General features: G+C 33.4%; 1 protein-coding gene, 1 long non-coding RNA gene and 1 pseudogene across 2 annotated transcripts; 1 reads left to right on the top strand and 2 right to left on the bottom strand.

Annotated features, from left to right (window-relative positions):
• Positions 1-1459: 1459 nt before the first annotated feature.
• Positions 1460-2481, bottom strand: LOC107913244 (uncharacterized). The gene is made up of 3 exons (XR_005920369.1): positions 2288-2481; positions 1983-2033; positions 1460-1646 (listed from the first exon to the last, which is right to left on the bottom strand). It is a non-coding gene; the product is annotated as an uncharacterized lncRNA (long non-coding RNA).
• A 56-nt stretch (positions 2482-2537) lies between these two features.
• On the bottom strand, positions 2538-3419 carry LOC121223023 (60S ribosomal protein L8-3-like; annotated as a pseudogene).
• A 165-nt stretch (positions 3420-3584) lies between these two features.
• On the top strand, positions 3585-9033 carry LOC107911107 (triacylglycerol lipase OBL1; the record flags this gene model as incomplete). The annotated part of the gene is made up of 5 exons (XM_041104253.1): positions 3585-3768; positions 7534-7727; positions 7955-8125; positions 8163-8573; positions 8644-9033. Coding segments are annotated over 5 exons (1221 nt in total), but the record flags the coding sequence as incomplete, so codon positions are not given.
• Positions 9034-24015: the final 14982 nt, after the last annotated feature.

Below are 24015 nucleotides of genomic sequence, written 5' to 3'. Positions count from 1 at the left end.
ATTTCCAGGCCAATGGCATGGATGGGGGCATTGATCGAGATGTGGCTCAACTTTCTCTCTAACAATCCCACCCTTTTTCTTTTCATCATCAATCTCCTTAAAGGTATGTATACATACACATATAGCTGTAGTTGATGTATGATGTTCTCTTCAAAGCAACTCTCAGTCTTCCTCCGATCTGATTTTTGACTTCTTGATGATCATTTTACTCCCAAAGAATAATAAATAAATAAATAAAATGATTAACCCTGTATTGATTATTATTTTTTGAATAGCAAGTTGAGCCATTTAATATGTAAGTACCAAACTAAATTAGAGACACATGTAACAACAAAAAAATAAATAAATAAACACAAGAATCTAGAGCATCCCTGCTTCCTAGGAACATTTAATATATTCGTTTAGGGATAATATAATTTTTGGTCCCTGAATTTAGTAATTAAGTCTACTTTGATATCTATACTTTTTTTTATATGTACTTGAATTTGAAAAGTATAAAAGTTTAATGATGTAGTACTGATTATGTTACATCATAATTTGAAAATTTTAAAACAAATTCTATAAGTTTCAAGTGACGATAGGGTATAATTTTAGAGTGTCAAATACAATGCTATAATAATCAGACTAGTGGTTAAATCAGTTAAACTACTAGTTCCCGATTCAATTAATTTGATCAGTTCAATTGCTAAACTAACAATAATTAAATAAATAATTAAAAAAAATATTAAACCACGTCAACCTGTTCAACTATTATTTTTTGTCATAATTTTTTATTTTTATCGATTTTGAGCAATTTTTTATTTAATCGGTTCAATCTCTTTGTTTGGATTAGTATACCAATTGGTTCTCAGTTAATTAGCCCAATCGACCAGTTTAGACATGTTTTAAGAATATTGGTTACATCATCAAAATTTGACAGAATTTAAATTAAAAGACTAAAATAGATCTAATTACTAAATTTAGATATCAAAACAAAAAAAAATACAAATACTAAAATCAACCTAATTGGGAAATTGAAGTGTATGCATTCATTAATGATTATGACCCGTGTAGCAAAACAGGCTTTTAGTGGGCTTTTTTTAGGCTTATAGCAGCGCTTTTAAGCGCCGTTAAACAATTTGCGGCGCTTGACGCTATAGACAACGCCGCTAAATTTTGAGGCGTTTATGTGAAAAAAAAGCCGATATAGAACATAACCTTTAGCGATGCTTTTATCACAGACGCCGCTATAGAGAATGACTTTTAGTGGCTTTTTTTTCACAAACGCCGCTAAAAAACATGATCTTTAGCGGCGCTTTTATCACAAATGCAGCTAAAAGTACCGTTCTTTAGCGGCGTTTATGAAAAAACCCCCACTAACTTTGGCAAATTTGTAACATTCAATTTTCATCCATATACAACCCTTCCTGTAGCATGAAATCTAACCAAAAATAGCAAATCTAAATAATACTTCAAATTTAACAAAAGATATATGATATAAATTGATAACTAAAGTATAATTCAAAATATTCTTACAATAATGTTAAAAGTTACAATGTTAAAAATATTCTTACAATAAGAAAACAAATGTCTAAGATGGCGGATTTTGCGACCGTTGAAACATCTTCATCATATTCTGAAGCTGTAGCTGGCGTGCGTCGTACTTTCTGAAGAAATTCAGCTAAAAAGTTTCAGTTAATTGATTCAGAGCTAAGCTTGGTTAATTTAGTTTCAAGTTTGGTTTTTGCATGAGAACTAATAAAGGCATAACCATTCAAGTTTGAAGCCCAAATGGGCTTGCAGTTAGCAGAATAGATGGTATTCTTACTCTATACAGGCCAAATAGTTAGCAGAATTGACAAATTCCACACCACTTAGAAATTAATGGAGTAACAACACTCATTTACTAACACAAAACATTAACCATGTCACCATTAGAAAGGAGGCAAAATTTTCCAATGTTGCCCAACCATGGGAACACTTGCTACAATTGATTAAAATACCTCTTTCCCAAGCTGTACCGTGTTATCAGCAAGTCGCCGAATCTCCTTTGCCTGCAACAAAATAAGCAATAAAAAAAGTTAATAAAATGTACAATCCACTTACAGTTTAATGCTAAAAGAAACAAGAAATTAGATCAATTCAGGTAAAAAAAATAAAACACGGATTTAATGACTCAGTTAAGAGAAACCCAACAACAGAAATAAGGACTTAAAAGCAAAGGAACTAGAAAGATTAATCAATATAACAAAGTAAGGAAACACATCAAAACCCCAGGAAATCAAAGACACGCTTAAAAGAAAAGAACCTTGGCAACAGTAATTTCAATGGGCTCGTGCTTTACCAACTGGGAAACCATTGTTCTGCAATTGAAGAATAAAAGAAACAATATAAAAAGAGAAAAAAAAAATCAAACAACCAATTTTATAAAGGAAAATGAAGAACCTAAACATGGACATGCGATGACCAGTGGGTAGATTAAGCTTCCTGAACTTCGATTTTAAATGAGCCTTGAATGTCCAAAAAAGACAATAAATATGTAAAAAAGACAAAAGGATAATGAAATGTAACATGTAAAGGCCAGTAACCAATAGAAGCTAAATGAACACTATTCGTCAAACTAAAACCAATACATGTGTTTCGATGGATAATTAAAGCACGATCACTATTTCTAAGCATTTACCACTTCTATAGAGCTCCTTTGTCATAAACAAGGCATATAATTAAAGCAAATAAATCAAAATCAAAATCAAAATTAAAATTAAAATTAAAATAAGAGTATGAAATTAGAGACCTCGTAGTGTCGTTATCAGGGTTGTGACTAATAACAATGGCATAATCACGAGAAGCCCTAGCGAAAACCCCATGATCACCAACATGGTGTTCAACGTTGCAAACAACGACTCCTTTGGGGATAGATTTAAGAGGCAACACGTTTTCGACCATAAGGGTGGCCTTCTTACCACAGTACACGAACTGTCCGGTGTACATACCCTCAGCGATGACAAATAGTTCCTTCTGATTCTTGTAACGGAACGGGTGACGGAACGCGACACGAGCTAAGGGCGCACCGCGTCCTGGGTCGTGGATAACATCAGTGACGATGCCTTTGAGGTAGCCGCTTCGTTCACCAAAGTTGAGGCTGCGAAAACGGGCGAGACCCTTGCGGTGGTGGGTGTGGGCCTTGAAGACGGAACCCGCACCCTTACACTAAGCTCGGATGACACGACCCATTTGGAAAGCTGTAAGAAATCTCTCTTGGAGGCGGCAGAGAGTAGTGAAATGAGGTTAGGGTTTGAAAGAAAATCTAATAAATAGATTATCATGTCTAGGGTTTCTAATGGAGGTGTTCATGGCCTCCCGGCCCGACGGCCCGCCTGAAATATGGGAGGATTTGGGTAAAAATATAGGCCCGAAATATGGGCTTGGGCAAAAAAATAGGCCCGTTTAAAATATGGGCCGGGCCTCAGGTACCATTTTTTTGGCTGGGCCCGGCCTGGTTATAATTAATATATATATATTATTATTAATTATTACATTTACAATTTTAGTTACCTACTTACCTTTCCCATTTTCCCCACCCGTTCAAACTTCAGAATCCCTAACCCCTTCCCTTCCCTCCTTTTTTTTCCCCCAAATCGAAAACCCCATCTTCACCTCCACCGATCAACCATCCCACCTCCGGTGTACGGTCCTCGACGACTCCACCTCCAGGCTCCAGTTCCACGACGCTAGCGTTGTTGTTGTTCTCTACTTCTCTTCACTTCGATTCTTCTGCAACTTCCGAAGGTATTATTTTTTATGCTTTATGTTTTATGCTGTCCAAAGATTTGTTTTTGTTTTCTTTTTAAATGTTATGTACTGTTCGAAGGTATTATTTTTATGTTATGAACTGTTGAAAAATGTTATCTTTTTGTTATTATGAAGCCCCAAAGTTTTAAGTTTTAGTTTCTCTTCACTTCGATTCTTCTGCAATTATACTTTTGCAAGTGCAAATCCTTGTTAAAATGGTGAGAATCAGTTTTTACAAGCTACCATAAGCAGATTTATCAAGTCTATTTAATAATCCCAAAATGAAGAGAGTCTTCTTCAAATGCTTTCTATATACCATTTGTAAATAACTAATTTGGCCATAAATAATTAAGACAAAATATAGCCAAGAACAAACAGATTTAGTATAAAATAGTGAGGCCATAAATTACCTTTGAGAAATGCAAAATTGGCCATAAATTAACAGATTTAGTATAATATTGTTAACCTTTAAAAGCATAAAAATGTAATGATATGATAAACTTTAAAATATTTAAGTTAAAAAGTTAAAAGTAATTAAATTCGAGTTAATTGTTTTGTAATTACTTGTATAATCATTTTTTATTTTTATTCTCTTTTTTTAAGAATTGATTGTTTGTATTTAAATTCAAATAAGTAATCTTATTTTATTTTTTTGTTCATTATATAGTATATACAAAAAAAAATATAATTTGATATTTGATATAATTTTAATAAAAATTAGTTTTAAATAAAAAAAAAGGCCGGGCCGGGCCGGGTCTGGGCAAAATCTTAGGCCCATATTCTGGGCCGGGCCCAGGCCTAGCAATCGTGCTGAAATTTTTTTCGGGCCCGGCCCGGCCCATGAACACCTCTAGTTTCTAAGATCGAGATTTGGGTTAAAAAGGAGAAAAAGAAATGGATTTTGGCAAGAGCCAACTCAAAATCACTATTTTCAGCCCAATAACCCTTTGATACACTTGGATTTTAAATAAGCCTACTTTTTTTCCCAAGCACATTTTTCATGCTTAATATTTTGCCCAAATCCTCCCAAATTTGTAGCGGGCCTTCGGGCCTAGACGGGTAATCCGACCCATGAACAGGTCTAGTTGCGTATTGCCCTTAACAGTTTTGTCTAGTAAACCACGAATTTAGTTATTTATTATTGGCATAATATAAAATTTAGCCCTTACTATTACATATTTTGTCAATTTGGCCCTTATTCCTCTTTTCAGTTAAATTTGACCTCAATCTTTTTCAAATTTGACCATCAACCTTTTGAAAAAGAGTCAAAATGACTTTTCTTCAACAAGAATACTAACTAAAATGTTAAGTTTTTAAACATCACAACCTACATGATAGTCCACATGTACTCCATGTTAATTTTTTAAAACTTTTGTGAACTTTTTATATATTTTTTATTTTGAATTTAATTTTTTGATTTTTATAATTTTTGAATTATTTATTGACATTAAATATAATACAAATGATGTTATGTTATCATGATATGAAATATATTTTTTGAATTATATATGTATTAATACTTTTAATAATAGTTATATATTATTTTATTATTTTATGTATTAATAATATATTAATTTATTTTAAATAATAAATTATTTAATCAGTCATATACCCAAAACACTTTAAAATTATTTTAAATAATAGTATTTTAAATTTTTTTCATTTTTAACATATATTTTTCTATGTTTTTACTTTCAAATTTTTTCTACATGTCATTAATTTTTTTCTGAAGATTTTAAATATTAAATTAAAAATAAATTGTATTTTAATTAATATATAGAAACTAGTTAAATAATAAATAGAAGAGGAAGAAAGAGTGCATGAGTTGTCGAAAAGAATACATGATGACCACTTGGATGATGTGTGAGAATACAGGGAGCAAAACGGCGCCGTTCTGTTTAAAATCAAACCCTAAACACTAAACCATAAACCCTAAGCCCCTAAGCTCCTAAACTTTAAACCATAAACCCTAAACTCTAATCTCTAAACCATAAACCATAAACACTAAACCATAAACCTACACCCTAAATCTTAAACACTAAACTCTTAACACTAAATCATAAATCCTAAACCTTAAACCATAAGCCATAAACCTACACCCTAAACCCTAAATATATATTACAAAGGACAAAAGTAATTAAAAAAGAATCATATTGCTTACCTAAACCCTAAAATAAATTGATTTTTTGTCATTTTATTAAAAACCCTAACCCTTAAACCCTAATAGCTTAACCCCTAAAACCATGAACAATACTAAGACCCTAACTATAAAATAATAGACCCCAAACCACAAACTCTAAACCATAAACCCTAAACTCAAAACTCTAATCCCAAAATAATAAACATTATATCATAAACCTTAAAACCCTAAACCATAGACATTAAACTTTAAATATTATACCTTAAACCCTAAAATAAAATAAATTTTTTGTAGCGTTTTTATCAAAAACGCTGCTAATGCCACTAAAGCTCAACAACAAATGACGTCGTTTTCTCAACTTTTTTCGGCATTTTGCGAAAAGCGCCGCTAATGCTCGATCTATAGTGGCATTTTTCAATAAGCGCCGCTAATTCTCGATCTATTGCGGTGTTTTTTACAAAAGCGCCGCTAATGCCACTAAAGCTCAACAACAAACGACGTGTTTTGCTCAATTTTTTGTGGCATTCTCCGAAAAGTGTCACTAATGCTCGATTTATAGCGGCGTTTTTCAACAAGCGCCGCTAATTCTCGATCTATTGTGGTGTTTTTTACAAAAGAGCCTCTAATGCCACTAAAGCTCAACAAAACGACGTGTTTTGCTCAACTTTTTTGTGGCGTTCTCCGAAAAGCGCCACTATGCTCGATTGTAGCGGTGTTTTTCGAGAAATGCCGCTAATGCTTGATCTATAGCGGCATTTTTCTAAAAGGGCCGCCAATGCTTGATCTATAGTGGCGTTTTCAAAAAGCGCCGCTAATGCTTGACCTATAGTGACGTTTGTTTCAGAAACGCCGCTAATGCTTGACCTTTTGCGGCGTTTTTGTTATAAATGCCGCTATAGCTCTAACCTTTTGCAGTGTTTTCATACTAGCGCCACTAATGTACAACTTTTGCGGCGTTTTTGGTTCAAATGCCGCTAAAAACCTTTTTTTGCTTGTGCTCCTTCAAGTAATAGCACTTTTTTATCTTGGATTCTTTTTAATATTTGCTTTTAATATTTTGTCGGCTTATGACCGGGTTTGACTCTAAATGTGTGGGTGCTAATACTTAAAATCTTAACCATTGCTTTAGTGGGATTGTTGGATTTTAAATTATGTTTATATTAAATAAATAATTATTATTAAAATTATTACCTAAGTATTCAATCATCACATCTAAGCTCTGAACAGGGTTAAAGAAAGAAAGAAAGAAATTCTAACTGGGAATTTTTTCAGTTGACAAGTAGAGAATTAGTGCTGAATAAATTTTATGTTATCCAAAGACAAAAGTATGGTGCGTCTACACTGAAAAGTGAAACGTGAGTTTTGCGGGAGCCTTATTTACCCATCCTTTTCAACTCTTTGATATATATATGCACATTCATTTCATCATATGATATAATTACTTGTTTCTGTGAAGCTTTCATAAAAATTTTACATTGCCTTGCTGCTTAGTGTGACGAGTATCAGGTAATAAAAAAAAAGAAGTCATTGTAAAATCATTATTATTGTTAAAAGTATAGGTTTTGGGTTTATGATGTGCATTGGAAAGTAAAAATTAGTGAAGACGTAATGTTTTGGTATAGGGACTTTGATACCGGATAGAAATTCAGCAGCATTCATCTCTTGCGTTGGATATATAGATAAAAGAAAGGAGCTAGATAGGAACATCAAACCTAGAGACGGATGCAAGTATTATTCCGCACTGTCTATGATGGCTTCCAAAGTAGCATATGAGAACAAAGCCTACATTGAAACTATTGTCAAGGATCATTGGAAGGTACAAATTATCTAATTTGAATCAACATCTCTGTTCCCTACACTTTTGCTGAATATATATAATTACTTAATTTTCAATCTTTTGGTAGATGGAGTACTTGGGATTTTATAAATGCTGGAATGGTAACTTCAAGATATCAATCTTCATCAACCCTTAAAGAACATGTTAATCATGATTAGACATCGAATGAACTGATGATTTAATGTGATTTTTTTTTTGTTTGGCAGATTTCTAAGGAAAAGCCACAACTGAACTCTTTTTTCTTCGCGATAAAAGCGATGATCACGATACTGTTGTTGTTACCTTTAGGGGAACAGAACCATTTGATGCTGATGCATGGTGTACAGACATCGATCTCTCTTATCACAAGGTTCCCAGCATTGGACATGTCCATCGCGGTTTCATGAAAGCCCTAGGGATGCAAAAGTATGGTGACGGGTGGCCAGTGGAATGCAAAAAGGACGAAACCAGGAACAACCCTTGGCTTACTATCACATAAGAGACAAGTTAAAGGCACTATTGAGCGAAACTGAGAAAACAAAATATATAATGACAGGCCACAGTTTGGGTGGGGCGTTAGCAATTCTATTTCCTGCAATTTTGTTATACCATGATGAGAAATTGTTGTTGAAGAGATTGGAAGGGGTTTACACGTATGGTCAACCCAGGGTTGGGGATGAGGAATTTTGCAAGTTCATGGAGAACAAGCTGGAAGAGCACAAAATTCCATATTTCAGGTTTGTTTACTGTAACGATATGGTCCCAAGGCTGCCTTACGATGACAAAGAGCATTGGTACAAGCACTTTGGCACCTGTCTCTATTATAACAGACACTATGATGGAAAGGTAGCCACAATGTTTAATTTTTGAGGTTACAACAATTGTTTTCTTATCCAAAACTACTTGATTATTGCAGTTTGTTCATGTATTACCAAACAAGAACTATTTCTCGGTACTACACGCAGTGCGGATGAGGATAAACTCTGTCTTTGAGTTGATAAGAAGCTTCACAATACATTATTCAAAGGGACCAGGTTACAAAGAAGGGTGGTTCTTAAGGGTTTCTAGAATGATTGGATTGGTGATCCTAGGAGTTTCAGCTCATTCACCTCAAGATTATGTTAACTCTACTCGTCTTGGGTCATCCGATGTTTTTCTTCCACCTGAAGACATGTAGACTTATAAATTTCTCTTTTTTTTCCAACGTATTATTTCTCTTTTAATGCTAGTTTAAACATTATTTGTGGAGCATGGTTGTCATTCTGAAATTTTAGACTATAAAAATCTCAGGGCTGAACTAGTGGAACTTAATCGTTTTTAATCATGTGACATATATTGTCTACTAAATCTCATCACTGCTTTTGTTTCTGATCCCATTTTCACAATGTTGGTAATCCCATTTTGACAACCCTACTAATTGTCTAAACATAACATTGTATGAATCCAACACTTCGACAAAGAAAGAATGTAATAAGAGATGGAAACCAAACTTTAGTAGACAAATATATGTCAACTATCTAAGGGCATGTTCTCCCCCCCCCCCAAAAAAAAAAGAAAAGAAAAGTGTTATGAACTCCCTAACTATCTTTACCCTTACCCTTTCCTTGGCCAACCATCAAAGTGATTCAAACAAAACACAACATAAAGAAGATAGAAGGGAAATAGAATACTCACCTAAAGGAAACTTTACAAACAAGCCAACAAACTTCTAAGAAGAAACAAAGAAAAGAAAGCAACTTCAAGAATAAATTTGTAGAAGAGATTTCTAAAATTGTTGGAGAATGGATGGAGAAGTGCCCTTATTAATAAAAGAAGTTTAAGTCTTCTTCATTATGCCACTAGTGCAAGACCTGCATACATTAATTTCACTAATTGCAGCAATGACAACCAACCACAAGTCTCCACGTAGCCCATATTTCATTATAATGCTTATAATATGCGTAGCTTAGGTAACAGCTAACACATGATTCCTTAAGCAACACCGCATTAAATCATCAGTTACAAATTCAAAATTTTTAAAACTGTATCACCCTACACTGCACCACATCTTGATCTTAGGGGAGGTCACTTTATAACCTCATCTTCTAGTAGGGGACAAATGTTAGACATACTCTACCATGGAAAATAATTTGTCGAAAGGTGAGACCATGCCAAGCTCAACTACATTACTAGTTTGTTGACTCCACCCGGCAAGACCATTGTCATCAGCTGTAATTGCATTGTATCAAGCTTAATCCCTCATCTAGCAAAGAAGGCTACACTACATGACCTTGCCCGTCAATCAAGAGAAGACAACCTATGAGCATCCCCCTTAAATAACTCTCTGAAGCTCAATAAAAGGAATAACAATGACTCCATCTACTCATCTCTCCTATATTTCTTAGCTCCTCCAACTCTCAGAACCTCTCTTAGGACCCTCAACTGCCAAATGAACCGCTTTTACATCCTCCAACTCTCACCCATCAACACAATTACACATGTTTTGTACTATGAAAGATAAAATTGGCAGGATGACGATGAACTGGGTGGACTTGGATGGGGGGAGGGGGAGTGTTGAGATTTGAGATTTGAGCAATAAGAAAATCAAATACGAATGAAGAAAACATTAATGTTATGTTGGTACGAATATTATTTTTCCATATGTTTTGATCATGAATTAGCTATAAATTAATTATATATTTTTTTGTAAATTGTCGATTTCGCATGTAAATAATAAATTAATTGTAATTATGGATATGCAACATTTATTTTATTTAATCGAGAGCAAGTCCCCAATATAGTCTAGATCAGTAATTAATATCTTGTCTTTACTTCAATTACTAAGCATGTTATATTAAGTAAGTTTAAATGTATTACATTGTTATTCCTGAATTATTTTAGTATGTCTATGTCGTGCAAAATTTTAGATTTAATTTCTTTTAATATAATATCGAGAGTGAGGATAGTGTAATAAATCTATATATAAATAAAAATTAATTTATTTTGGTTGATAAAAAAACACACACCTATTAACTAGGAATGAATAGAACTAGTGATCTCTTTATATATTAAATTATAAGCATTCTTTTCAAGTTACGGTATAACATACTGTGGTGAATATGGGAAGAGAATTACTTGGTTTAGCTTTCCTATTGCCGCCTTTGCTAAACAATCAGCTACCTTGTTGCTTCTTCGCAAGACATGTCTAAATTTCACCTTCCAATCAAATAAAAACTAAATTCGAACTTTAGATTTGGATTAGAGGAAATCAAATTCTGCATTAATTAAATCATTACATGTTGAGTCAACAACTCTTTGCTATTTAATATTGTAAATACTACCAAATTTTTGACCCTTTTTCTTCTGAAGAACTTATTAAGAAGTGTTCCCTTCGATACTTAATATTGTAAATAGTAATACTACCAATTTTTCATTACGAAAAAAGAAAAGACAAACCTAGCAACTAAGGAGCCAAACTCTTAGTAAGAGCTAGGGCGACTCATTCTATTCTCTTTGAGGTCAGGTAAGTAAAGCGTCTAGCTTAGGGGGGTGCGTCAAACCGCTGAAAGGCCTTGGTGATTCTCCAATTTGGTAATCTCTGAAGATAGAAAACCACAATGATTCCAAACTTCACTCCAATCAATAGTCTCGTATCCATGTTGCCCCGAGTCCAACCTCGATGTAAGCGGGACATTCCCAAACTCCTTATCAAACCCCTTTCTTGTTCCCCTGTACCGCCTTGACCAGGTAATTTTCATTATGTGTTCTTTGCAGTGTCTAGGAAGGTTAGAAGTGAGTTAAGCAAATGCGTACAAATAGACGGACCAGGTTCATCCTCTTTTTTATGTTGAGGTCAGTGTAAGTCTGTCTATGATTAAGAGTCTAGGTGGTGTTGAAGTTGACTTATTCATGCTAGTAATCTTAGAGCTACGAGTCAAAACAATGTTCTTATTGTCAATTTTCAGTGCCAAATTAATTTAAGGTAAATTACACCATTAACCATTAAACTAGGTAAGTTTTCGTTTTAATTATTTAACTAAAAAAGAGTTAAAATTTAGACATTAAGCTTTTTAAAATTAATTTTTTGGTCACTCCACTGTCAAGTTGTACTTTTAAATTGGTATAAAAATAATGTTAGTCCTCAATTTTATATATTTTTTCAATTTATCTCTAGTTCTATATAAAAATTATTAAAAACTCAAAATTATATAAACAAATAGAAATTCTATATACAAATTCTAGAAAAATAAAATCTTGAAAATAATGTTGTTGAAGAATTAATATGTATGAGAAACAAAGAAAATTACCATTCAATAGAATCCAATAATAAATTAATAATAGAACAAAAACAAAGTTAGATCATTGCATGCTTCCTCAATGTTTTTGGAAACCAAATTAGTAATATTTTCAAATCGAGTTTCATACCCTCGAAAAACATCTAAAACTGATATTACATAACCTTGTGAAATAAACTCTAATGTTATTTAAAAAAAAATTAAAAATGAAATATACCACAACATTTTCTTTTTCAAACTCAACTCAAAGTTTGATTTCATTTAAATTATTTTCTTAAAACCCAAATTATAAAAATCTATATTCAAATGTTTTCTTCTTATAATGAAAAAGTCATGTCAAGAAACGAGGGAAAAAAATTAGAGAATCTTAATGGTTTATATATATATATATATATATTTTTTTTATGTTTTTCAAAGAACATGAATTGGATATTTCTATATCGATAATACATATAGAAAATTTGGAGGGTTCAAAACAATTTTCCCTCATTTTCTCTACTTTTATCTATTTTTGAATTTTTTAAAATTTAAAAAAAAAATCAATTTTATCATTTTATATATTATAATAACTAAAAAAGCGCCACTTGACTGTTAGGTGACAAAAAACAATTTTGAAAAGTTTAGTAACAAAATTATAATTTTTTTAATTAAGTGACCAAAACAAAAACTTATCATATGACTAGTGGTGTAGTTTATCCTAATTTTTAACTAAAATAAATATTTTAATATTTTAATTTTAAAAAAATTCTGATTTAGAGATTTTTAAAATTTTCATTCTAGATAATGTATTAATATCAGTAATTTTAAACTTTTTGACTATTTATGTCATAAATTCCATTATATATGCAAAGTACAAATACAAATTTAATGTTCCTGATGATAAATTCCTTCTTTAGTTTACGATTCAGGGTTTTTTACCCAGATAATATAAAAAAATACCAAAATGGTATGTTGCAGCAATTATGTACCAAAATGATACATTTAGATGGGTGGAGGGTGGTGCATAGGCGACACCACCCTGATATTCTGACACAATACACTTTAAATAAATAATAAAAAAAATAATGGTGGAGGCATGTAGATAGGCGGCACACATGTAAAAATATGGGTCAAATACTAGTCGTATACGGTAAAAATCGAACCCAAAAATTGACCCGCTGACACGATGGGACAGGACACTGGGTCACGCCTAGGGAAGAGGTGACACCCAGTGGTGGAGGAGACGGCACAGGCGGTACTGGTGACGCCTCTGGCAGAGGCGGCATTGCGGTGGCAGGCGATGGGACGACTGCATGCTGTATTCATTTGTTTTTTTGTGTGTTTGGGGACCTTATAATGGTCCCCAATGTTCATTTTTGCCAGGTGAGTGAAGGAGAAGAAAGAGAAGGAAAAGAAAAAAAAGAGAAGAAGAAGAAGAAAGAGGGAAAGAGAAAGAGAAGGAAAAAAAATAGAAAAGAAAAGGTAATTTTTTTGGTTATAAATTAATTTATTAATATAATATTTAATTTGTTTTTGTTGTTATTATTATTGATTTAATTCAGATTTAATTTTTAAATTTATTTTTGTAAGGTATTATTTGGTTAAAAAGAGCTATTAAGGTATGTTCGTATTTATTTTATATTTTCATTCATTCATATTTTATTTTTAATGTTTATTGAAGTAAAAAAAAGCCTATTTATGTTATGTACAAAGAATGTTTTATTATTTTATGTAATTTATTTGTTATGTGTGTTTTAGGTTGATTATATATATTTTTTATGAAATTTATTTGGCATGTTATTTTGATTATTTTAATGTTATTTTTTTATGTAGGTAAAAGATGAGATCATTGATATGGAATTTAGAATTTTTGAGATAAATTAGGAATTAGTTTATATGTTCTAATTTTTTAAGATTTTATAATTGAGAATAAGAGTTTATGTTTTTAAATTTTATTTTATGTTTTTTTATAAATATTTAAGATGAAATTTCTTTTGAACTTCTATGAAAAAGATTATATTTTTTGAAAATAATTAAGTTGGCATGTTATTATATATATTATATTTTAAACCAAAACATTTTACTTGTTATTATTTTTAAATAATAATATTCCTATTTATTATGTATTTATTATGTTATGTTTTTGTTATATTTTTTTATTGGCATGTTATTTTTAGTATTTTAATATAAAATTTTTGTTTTTTATGTAAGTAAAAGATTAAACCATTGAGATGGAATTTGTGAATGGGACCATTGAGTTGGAGTTTGAGTTGGAATTTATAAGATATATTTATTTTGTTAATGTAGTATAGCAAAAAATATGATGTGGAAAAAATTGTTTGGTATTTTTTTTGTAATTAAAAGTAATATATAAAATTTAGGTATTTTGATAAATATTTAAAATCCATCAAACATTGAAATTAATAACCGAAATTTGTTTTGAAATTGCAGGTATTGCAATGGCTCCATTGATTAAGAACGATGGTCACATATCAAACACAGTTAATAATATGGTAATATATTGTTATTTGTTAATCACGGGTTCCCTTAAAAAAGATCTACTTAATTTATGAAAATAAATTATGTTATTATAACTATTTTCTGTAATTTAACACTGTCAGGGCCCGTACACGCATTAAGGGGTCAGGTGAATAGTTTAGGATATTTCTAGGATGAACGACTGATGCCATACTTGGAGTTAGCTGGATTCGGGTCAGCAACATTGATTCGGACGTTTGATTTGTGGTACGATTTAATATCCGCATTAGTCGAGCGTTGGCGCCCGGAGACCCACACTTCATTTGCCGTATGGGGAGTGCACTGTCACTTTGGAGGATGATGCATTGCAACTTGGGCTCCCAATCGATGGGAGTGCCATAACGGGCGTAAGTGCGATAGCTGAGCCGACTGCCATTTGTTGCCTACTAGGAGTCTCGTCCGCCGATACTGAGTCTAATTTTACGGGTTTGAAAATTTCATGGCTGAAAGCCAATTTTGAACATTTACCAATTAATGCCATTGAACATGAGGTGATGTGCGCAGCTCGAGCGTACATTATGCATATTATAGGGGGTGTACTGATGCCCGATGCGAACAACAACAGGGTTCATCTGATGTATTTACCCCTATTAGCAGATTTGCAAAATGTTCGCTCGTATAGTTAAGGTTCCGTAGTTCTGGCTATGTTGTGTCGTGAGCTTTGTCGAACGACAAAGCCTGATGCCATAGACATAGGCAGATGCCTTATATTGCTGTAGTCATGGGCTTTTTATCGGATGCCATTCTTGGCATCAGTTAGGCACCAACCATACATATTTCCACTAGTGAACATGTGATAAAATTTAACTTGTTATTAATTGACATTTTTTTTATAATGATACTATTCTAACGATACTATATTTACTTGTAATTTTTTCGTAAATGGAGTTTTTATCCGGGTATCGAGAGGCCGTACACTATACTGATATATCGTCTGATGATTAAACAACATACCGGGGAAGGGGTAAGCTATCCCAATATTCGTAACATGTAATTACTTTGTATATCTTACTCGAACTGTGTTAAATTTTAACCATGTTATTAATCATGCAGTTTATTTGGATGCCGTATCAGAGACCAAAAATTACGATTGTTATACCCTCATCTGCCCACATTCATTCTCACATGTGGTGCATTAACGCACCAATTATCAATTTTCAGACAGTCGAGTGGTATAACGGGGATCGAGTACTCCGGCAGTTTGGTTACATCCAGTATATCCCGAATCCGCCAATGCAGTTGGGGAAGATTCACTTGATCAACAAGAGAGGAAAATATGGAAATAATTGGGGGGTTGTGCACCGAAAATAAATTGCAGTGTGGGATAATCGAATGGCGCGGAAACCTCAGATGGATATTTCTTCGATTTGCAACCATCGTTAGAGTACATACAATGGTACTCTAGTACGGGAAAACCATATTTACTTAGTGGGCAGTCGACTGTAGTCCCCCCGCACATGCATTGACCTGAGGCATACGAGCCAATGCCCGATATAGAAGCTAAGCTAGAGCCCGAGCCTGAACCACAGCTGGAGCCCGAGTGATCACATACACATTCGGCTGATAGTTCTTATCATCTGGAGTTATGGGTCAATGACTATTTCCTGGACTCGTCAAGATACTGATATCATTCTGAGTTCCATATCTTTGGGTTGTATCCACCGCAGTATAACACTCCTCCTGGCCTGAATCCACTGCAGTACTCCACTCCTCCTAGGTCGTATCCACTGCAGTATGGCATTCCTCCTGGCTCAAGTTCATCGACGGTGTTCGAGGCATATGATTTTGTGGTCATAAATTAGATTAATTGCAATATTACAACGTTAAAACGCTAAAAATTGTAACAAACTTTATAATATAAATTTTGGTATATAAATTAAATACATTACAACATTAAAAATTGGAACAAACTCTGTAATATAAATTAGGTACATTGGATTACATAAGCTCAATTCCCACCTGATCGTGACGATTGTCCAACATGGTAGTTTCGCTGCAAGCATTTACTCCAATTATGACCAGCTAATTTGCATAATCCACAACGCTTACTGTCAAATTTCTCCCTAATATCCATTTCATTATAGATTTTGGATGATTGCGGACGACCTTTCAAATTCCTACGCAACCTTTTGTCTTAGACAAGCTCGAAAGTCGTCGGAGGCACCTCCCACGTAGACAGGTTAGGCAGGACGGGGAACTCATTCTCCCAAACACACAATGTGCGCTCGAGTGTGCACACATCATCGACAAATTGTTCAACATTGAACGAGACTTTAGCACACGTTTCCATGACATGCGCACATAGATAATGAAGCGTTTGGGACCTCCTGCAATCACACCGTCTGTTTCAGAGATCAACTCCATAGGACCTAGGTGGTATACCGAGTCGACGACCGATGGTCTCCGTAACTCGAAACATTTCAAGACGTCATGAATCTACTTCTACATTCATCGACCTCGTCATTCGACGATTTGCAACCATTGCATCCCTGACATATTCGATAAACACGTGTCCCGCCTATATCTTGTTAGCTTGTTGCTAACTCATTCTTGGCATCAAGGTAGCCAACATGTAGAATGTAACATAGAAGACAGATGAAATTGGAAGATGTCGTGTTTTCAACAACACAGGACGGGGAACTCATTCTCCCAGACACGCAATGTGCGCTCGAGTGTGTACACATCATCAACAAATTGTTCAACATTGAACAAGACTTTAGCACACGTTTCCATGACATGCGCACATAGATAATGAAGCGTTTGGGGCCTCCTGCAATTACACCGTCTGTTTCAGAGATCAACTCCATAGGACCTAGGTGGTATACCGAGTCGACGACCGATAGTCTCCGTAACTCGAAACATTTCAAGACGTCATGAATCTACTTCTACATTCATCGACCTCGTCATTCGACGATTTGCAACCATTGCATCCCTGACATATTCGATAAACACGTGTCCCGCCTATATCTTGTTGGCTTGTTGCTAACTCATTCTTGGCATCAAGGTAGCCAACATGTAGAATGTAACATAGAAGACAGATGAAATTGGAAGATGTCGTGTTTTCAACAACACAGTGTTGATCCCCTCCACTAAGTTTGTTGTCATTTGACCATAACGAAAGCCCTCATCAAAACTTTGAGCTCATTGCCATGGCTTCATGGTACCCAACCACTGTAAAAAATATGTGTTCGTTTGACCCTCCATGTCCTCTCAAGTCGAGTTATTCTTTGGCAAAAAATGTGTGGCTCTAGCTCGTGCGCTGTATATGTATTAAGAAAAGATAAGTTACAATATTGCCCTTAAACATTAAAACTTATATTGAAAAGGTAAGGTTATCATTTACCCATTCTCACAACTTGTCTCCGCCAGTCTATATTCTTATAATCTCGATGGAAGTTAGCTGCGATGTGCTGGATGAAGTAAACGGATCTCTATGGCACATTGAAACGCCTAATAGCGTCAATTAATCCTTTCCCTCTATAGGAGATGATGCAAATATATCGTTGCTAATAATATACCTCTGCAGGTTGGTAAAGAAGAATTCCCACGATTCTATATTCTCTTTATCTACGATGGCAAATGCTATCGGGAGTACGTTCTTGTTGCATCTTGAGAAATTACAAGAAGTAGAATCTGTGTATATTTTTCATATAGCCAGGTTCATCTACTTGCACAAACGGCTTGCAGTGGAGAAATACGCCCATACATGGATCAAATGTCCAAAACATCCGATGGAAAATTTTTTTTTTTGATTGTAGTTGGTCATCCAGGCCGTAATATGGTCGTGTCTGTAACTCAATGACAATCCCTGGTACATACTTCTGCATAGCGACTATCCATCATTGTAGCTCATTATACGACGCATCGAAATCCTCGTACAATTGCTCCATTGCCATCTGCTTAGCTATCCATGTAACAGCCCAATTTTTAGTAGTGTTAGAACAGTGATTTGAGATCACTAAATTCGATGAAGAAGTTAGAAATATTTTTGAATTAGTGAATTTTGTGATTTAAAAGAAATTATTAGGTAAATTGGGTCGAAAACGAGGTATCGAGACCTCGATATTATAAACTGAGCCGTAAATATTTTTATAAATATTTACGGAGTGTCAATAGGATAATATTAAAGTTTCGTTAAGAAATTTTAATGTTTCGATAGTTAATTATGAAAAAGGATTAAATTGCAATAGGGATAAAAGTTTAATTATAGATTAAAGAAAAGTTAAAAGGACCAAATAGGCAATTATGCCTTTTTCCAAAGTTGAGGCGGCATAAGTATAAAAATCTGAGATTTTTATGTGTTAAAAAAATATTATATTATAGTAATGATTATGTTTTTATATTATATTATCATTAATATATTATATTATATTATATATATACATAAAACAAAAGAAAGAATAGAAAAAAAGAAAGAAAAGAAACAGAATAGAAGAGACGAAACAGAGAAAGAAACAGAGAGCAAAACGGGCAGAGAAGGAAGGAAAGAAAGAAAGAAAGAAAGAAAAAGAAAAAGGGAAATTTAAGGTTTTAAGGTTCCAAGCTCAATTGGTAAGTCAAATTAAGTCTTTTTCTTATAATTTTTGAGTTTTTGGAATCCTAGAGATAAATACTACTTGATTTATGTTGATATTTTGAAAGTTAGTAGATTGTTAGACATGAGTTATGTTGAATTAATTGATGAACTAGAGGTTTAAATGATTGAATTTTAAGTTAGAAGTTAGTAAAAGATTGATTTGTAAAATAAAATATAAGTTTTGAATTGATAGGGATTAAATTGAAAGAATCCCGAAATTAGGGATTTATGGGGAAATTGAAGAATTAAACTCAGTTTATAGTAAGAATTAAGAGAGAATATAGAGTTAGAATGCAAAAATAAAATTAGTATTGATAAGGGATTAAATTAGAATTTGATGTTGCCATAGAAGGAAAAAAAATGTTCAGAATGTTATAAAACATAAGAATAAGAGATGAAGTTTAATTTCCGAGCCTTGGGGTAAAAATGTAATTATGTAAAAGTTTAGGGGCAAAATTGTAATTTTCAAAAAGTTAGAGTCGAGGGCTATTTTAATAAATTTGAATATTAAATAAGTTAAATTTGCTATTATAGATCAAGAAGAATGAAATTCGGGAGTAGATCGGGGAAAAGAAAAAGTAAAGGACTAAATTGTAAAGTTTAGTCACATTTTGTATCAAGGTAAGTTTACAGTAAATAAATGCAATATTCTTTTATTTTACATTATTATTGTCAATTTCCAGCATTTATATATTTATGTTATGAAAATATTTAAAGTCGAATTTAAGGTGAAGTGACAGAGGAAAAGTGTTAGAAAGCCCCGGTTGAACCCTAGGAATGTTAGGATATTAGGGTTGACAGGACAGAACAGAAATGAGCCATGTAAGTCCATATTAGAAATATGGCTTTGGAGACAGGATTGAGCCATGTAAGTCCATATTATATATGGCATTGGAGACAGGAATAATTCATGTAAGGCCATGTCAAAGACATGGCATTGGCAGGATATTGAAAGACAGGAACGACCCTAGTATCCTTAGTATTCCGAGTGGTTCAACGGGTCAGAATACGAGTTAAATTACAGTGAATTAACAGCAAAGGAAAAGTAGATTATATTTATGAAAACGGAAAGGTCAGGTAAGAAAGAAGGTAAGGGAATAAAGAAGAAGATAGAAATTGAGAAGTAAAGAAATTTATGATGTTAGATGATATTATGCATAATTATCCATTATGTTGAATGTTGTGATTTATTTGCTTGTAAGCTTACTAAGCCTAGTGCTTAATCTCTTTATTTTCTTCTTCTTATAGTACTTATCTAGCCACTCGGGGATCGAAGGAAACGTCGGAGGCCGATCACACTATCAAAGAAATAACTCGGTATAATTAGACGTTTTGTTTTGTGTATGGCATGTATAGAAACTTAGCTACTTTTGGTATAATATGAACAATGAGTGATGTGTAAGTAGTTGATGATGTATGGTTATTAAAATGATTAAGGATGAAGGTGTTTGTTGTTATGAAAGATTAGGTGATAAATTATGCATGGAAATCATGAAAGGATAAAATTTTGCAAAGAAATAGAATTCAGGCAGCACAGTGACGTGAATTTGAAAAATCACCCAAGATAGTATAAAATGAATTAGAGGGTGAATGATATATGGAATTAAAGCTTGTTGAGTCTATTTTCATGGAAAATAACGGTGTAGAAAAAAGAAATTTATATTTTAAGATATGTGAATTTTAGTAAGATAGGGTCAGAACTGTTTTTGGAGTCCCCTATTCTGAGTTTAGAAAATAATTACAAATTGTACAAAAATGGTTATGAGTTGAAATTTACATGCTTAGATTCCTTAATGAGTCTATTTTCTATAGAAACAAGTAAGAACTTCATATGAAAATCCTATAGCGAGAAAACTTATTTTTAGTGACTAGAGGTCAGGGCAGTCTGGTGGTGACACAGGGGAGACTTTAACTAATAAACTGTACTAATTTGCTGAAAAAAAAATTCTAAAAATTTTATGGTGAGTAGATATATGAGTCTAGTTTCAGGGAAAATTTACGGGATTAAATTTCGAGTTCTTTAGCTCAAGTTATAATTAATTTAGTAACTGCTGCGCGATTAGACAGATTTGCTACGAATAATGAAATAAATTTTCAAACCTAGTTTTTATGCTCCGAACTGGTAAGATAAGCTAAGTAATGCCTCGTGCTCGACTCCAGAAGCGGTCTCGGGTAAGGGGTGTTACAATCCACGCCTTTCGGTATGATACTCGATACTGGAATCATGCTTGCATTTCGGCAATCAATACCGAAACCTTAATGGTCGGCATGTCCTTCACCATTGGTATGATATACATACAGATAGTTTTGGAATCAAGTTTTCGATAATCTTCTGTCATACATGTTGATGTGCATGTGTGAGGCCCAACAAATTTTCGTATCTCCCACATTTGCGAATTTTGAATAAATGTAGCTTGTACCCACCAATTGCAGCCTTCCGCCAACTTCTAACACTCTCCAATATATAATGTCGATTTAGACACTGCGACTTTGTAGTCCACTGATATATTCATGTTATACCACTTAATAGCAAATACGTATTCTTCCTTGCTTTCAAATCTTTGGCTTGCGAACAACTCCTCAGGATCAGAATTTACGGCCAACCGGTGAGTAAATAGTATTTTAAGGTACTCCAGAAACTCGGCTACGTATGCCGCGTTGGGGTCTATGAGCGATATGTGTGGCCTAGGATTATTGTGTATCACAATACGTCGAATCTGGTTCCCGACTGAAGATGCGTTAATGTTTCTATTGTCATTCACGTCTTCGTCGTCAATATCATCAGGGACCTCGTCCACATCGGGATCACTATCACTATCCAACCCTTGATCACAAAGATCACTACTATCGTATCCATCATCACCAACCACATCAGTATTAGGTGAAACATTAAGATCGATATCGATCCCGCGTATAATCAATCCACTATCAACGTACGATATTGGAGCCACCATGCACGGTCTTGAGCTCCATGTTCTTTACCATTTGTAGTGAGATCTTCATTTTGCTCCGCACCGGCTAACTCAGTAAATAAGTGAATCGGTGCATTTTGGTCACTCCGATTCCCACAATAAAGAGCGATCATTGTCTCCACGTCTTCATCATCTACAAGTTCCATTTCGGTGAATTTAATGGGATATGTCAAAACTGAAAACTTGTAGAAAAGTTTCGAGATCCTTCTCCCACAACGTCTAACAACTTTTCACTAATCATTTCCTTCATATCATCGAACGAGACATTTCTATCAAATCTCATTGCTATTTGTTGCCGACATTCAAATATACATCCAACAGTTGTTGTCAAGATGATTCCATCGAAATAAACGCATACGAAAAACTGATTATCCATCTTTAATACTCAATCTGTTAAAAAATAAACAAAAATTCTCAAAACAATTTCGAACAACATAAAAATACTTACATAAAAAAAATTAATGAATAAAAAGAGTCCATTTCTAACAATATCAAATTTATTGCCATTTCTAACAATATCTATGACAAAAATATTTTCAGTATTTATCTATTTTTTCCTGTTGTTATCACTAACTAACAATTACTTTATAATAGTTAAACTTTCAAATATATTAATAATTTTTACAACATAACATTTTCAATAATCTAAACACAAAACTTACTAACAAATCACAATAAACAAAATAACTTTAAAACAAAGCATAAAAATAATACTAAACAAACTATATAATATTAACAAAATAAAATTTTCTTATCATAATCTATTATATTTGAAAATAACAATAAAAATAATAATACATTTTCTTTTTTCTCTTTTCTTTCTTTCTTCTCTTCTCCCTCTCTTGTTCTGCTAATTTTTTTTTTCAAACTGATACTAGGTGTGTCGCCTATTAGATAGACACCACTAGTGCCGCCTATCAGATAGGCATAACCAGTGCCGCCTATCAGATAGGGGTAGGGGTGTGCATAATTTGGGTAAAACCGAAAAAATTCGGTTAACCGACCGAATTCGGTTAATCGGTCGGTTAACCGAATTTTTTCGGTCGGGGGTCGGTTAATTTTTTTATGATTTTTTGGTTAACGGTTAATTCAGTTCGAAACCGGTCTGTTAACCAAAAATTTTCGGTTAACCGAAAAAATTAATAAATAAAATTATCCAACCCAGCCCAAACTCAATTACCCAACCCAATAAAACTAAAACTAAAGTTTACCCAATTACCCAATCCAATAAAACTAAAACTAAAATACAACCCAATTTACTAAAGTCTAAAACCCAATTTACTTTAATAATTTATAAATTTTTTAAATTTTAAAAATAAAAAATAAAAAAAATTCGGGTAATTCGGGTATTTTTTGGTAATTCGGTTAATTCGGGTAATTCGGGTAATTCGAGTAATTCGGGTAATTTTTAACCAAAAATAAAAAATACATAATTTTCGGTTAATTCGGTTAACCGACCTTATTAATCGAAAAAAATTCGGTTCGGTTAATTTTTTTAAAAAAAATCGGTTCGGTTAACGGTTAAAATTTTTGGAAGGTCGGTTAATTCGGTTATAGTAATTTCGGGTCGATTAATCGGACGGTTAACCGAATGAACACCCCTAGATAGGGGTCACTGGTGCTGCCTATCAGATAGGGGTCACTGGTGTCGCCTATCAGATAGGCACCACACCCCTTTCGTATTTTTTGTACCCGTATATACCAGAAAGGAAAAGTGGTGTCGCCTATCCTTTTAGCATTACTACTAAAATATTATTATTATTTAAAGTGTATTGTCTCAGAATGAGGGCGGTGTCGTCTATGCACCACCCTCCACCCATCTAAATGTACCATCTTGATACATAATTATTGCAACATACCATTTTGATATTTCTTTTTATATATTATTTGGGTAAAAAAACCCTATGATTCACCTTATGTACATGTAATGGCATTGGGGATTATTATTT

The sequence above is a fragment of the Gossypium hirsutum genome, chromosome D11 (assembly GCF_007990345.1).
Source record: "Gossypium hirsutum isolate 1008001.06 chromosome D11, Gossypium_hirsutum_v2.1, whole genome shotgun sequence".
Taxonomy (NCBI): Eukaryota; Viridiplantae; Streptophyta; class Magnoliopsida; order Malvales; family Malvaceae; genus Gossypium; species Gossypium hirsutum.
The sequence above is the reverse complement of the archived record's forward strand: the minus strand, read 5'-3'. Positions and strand labels throughout refer to the sequence as shown.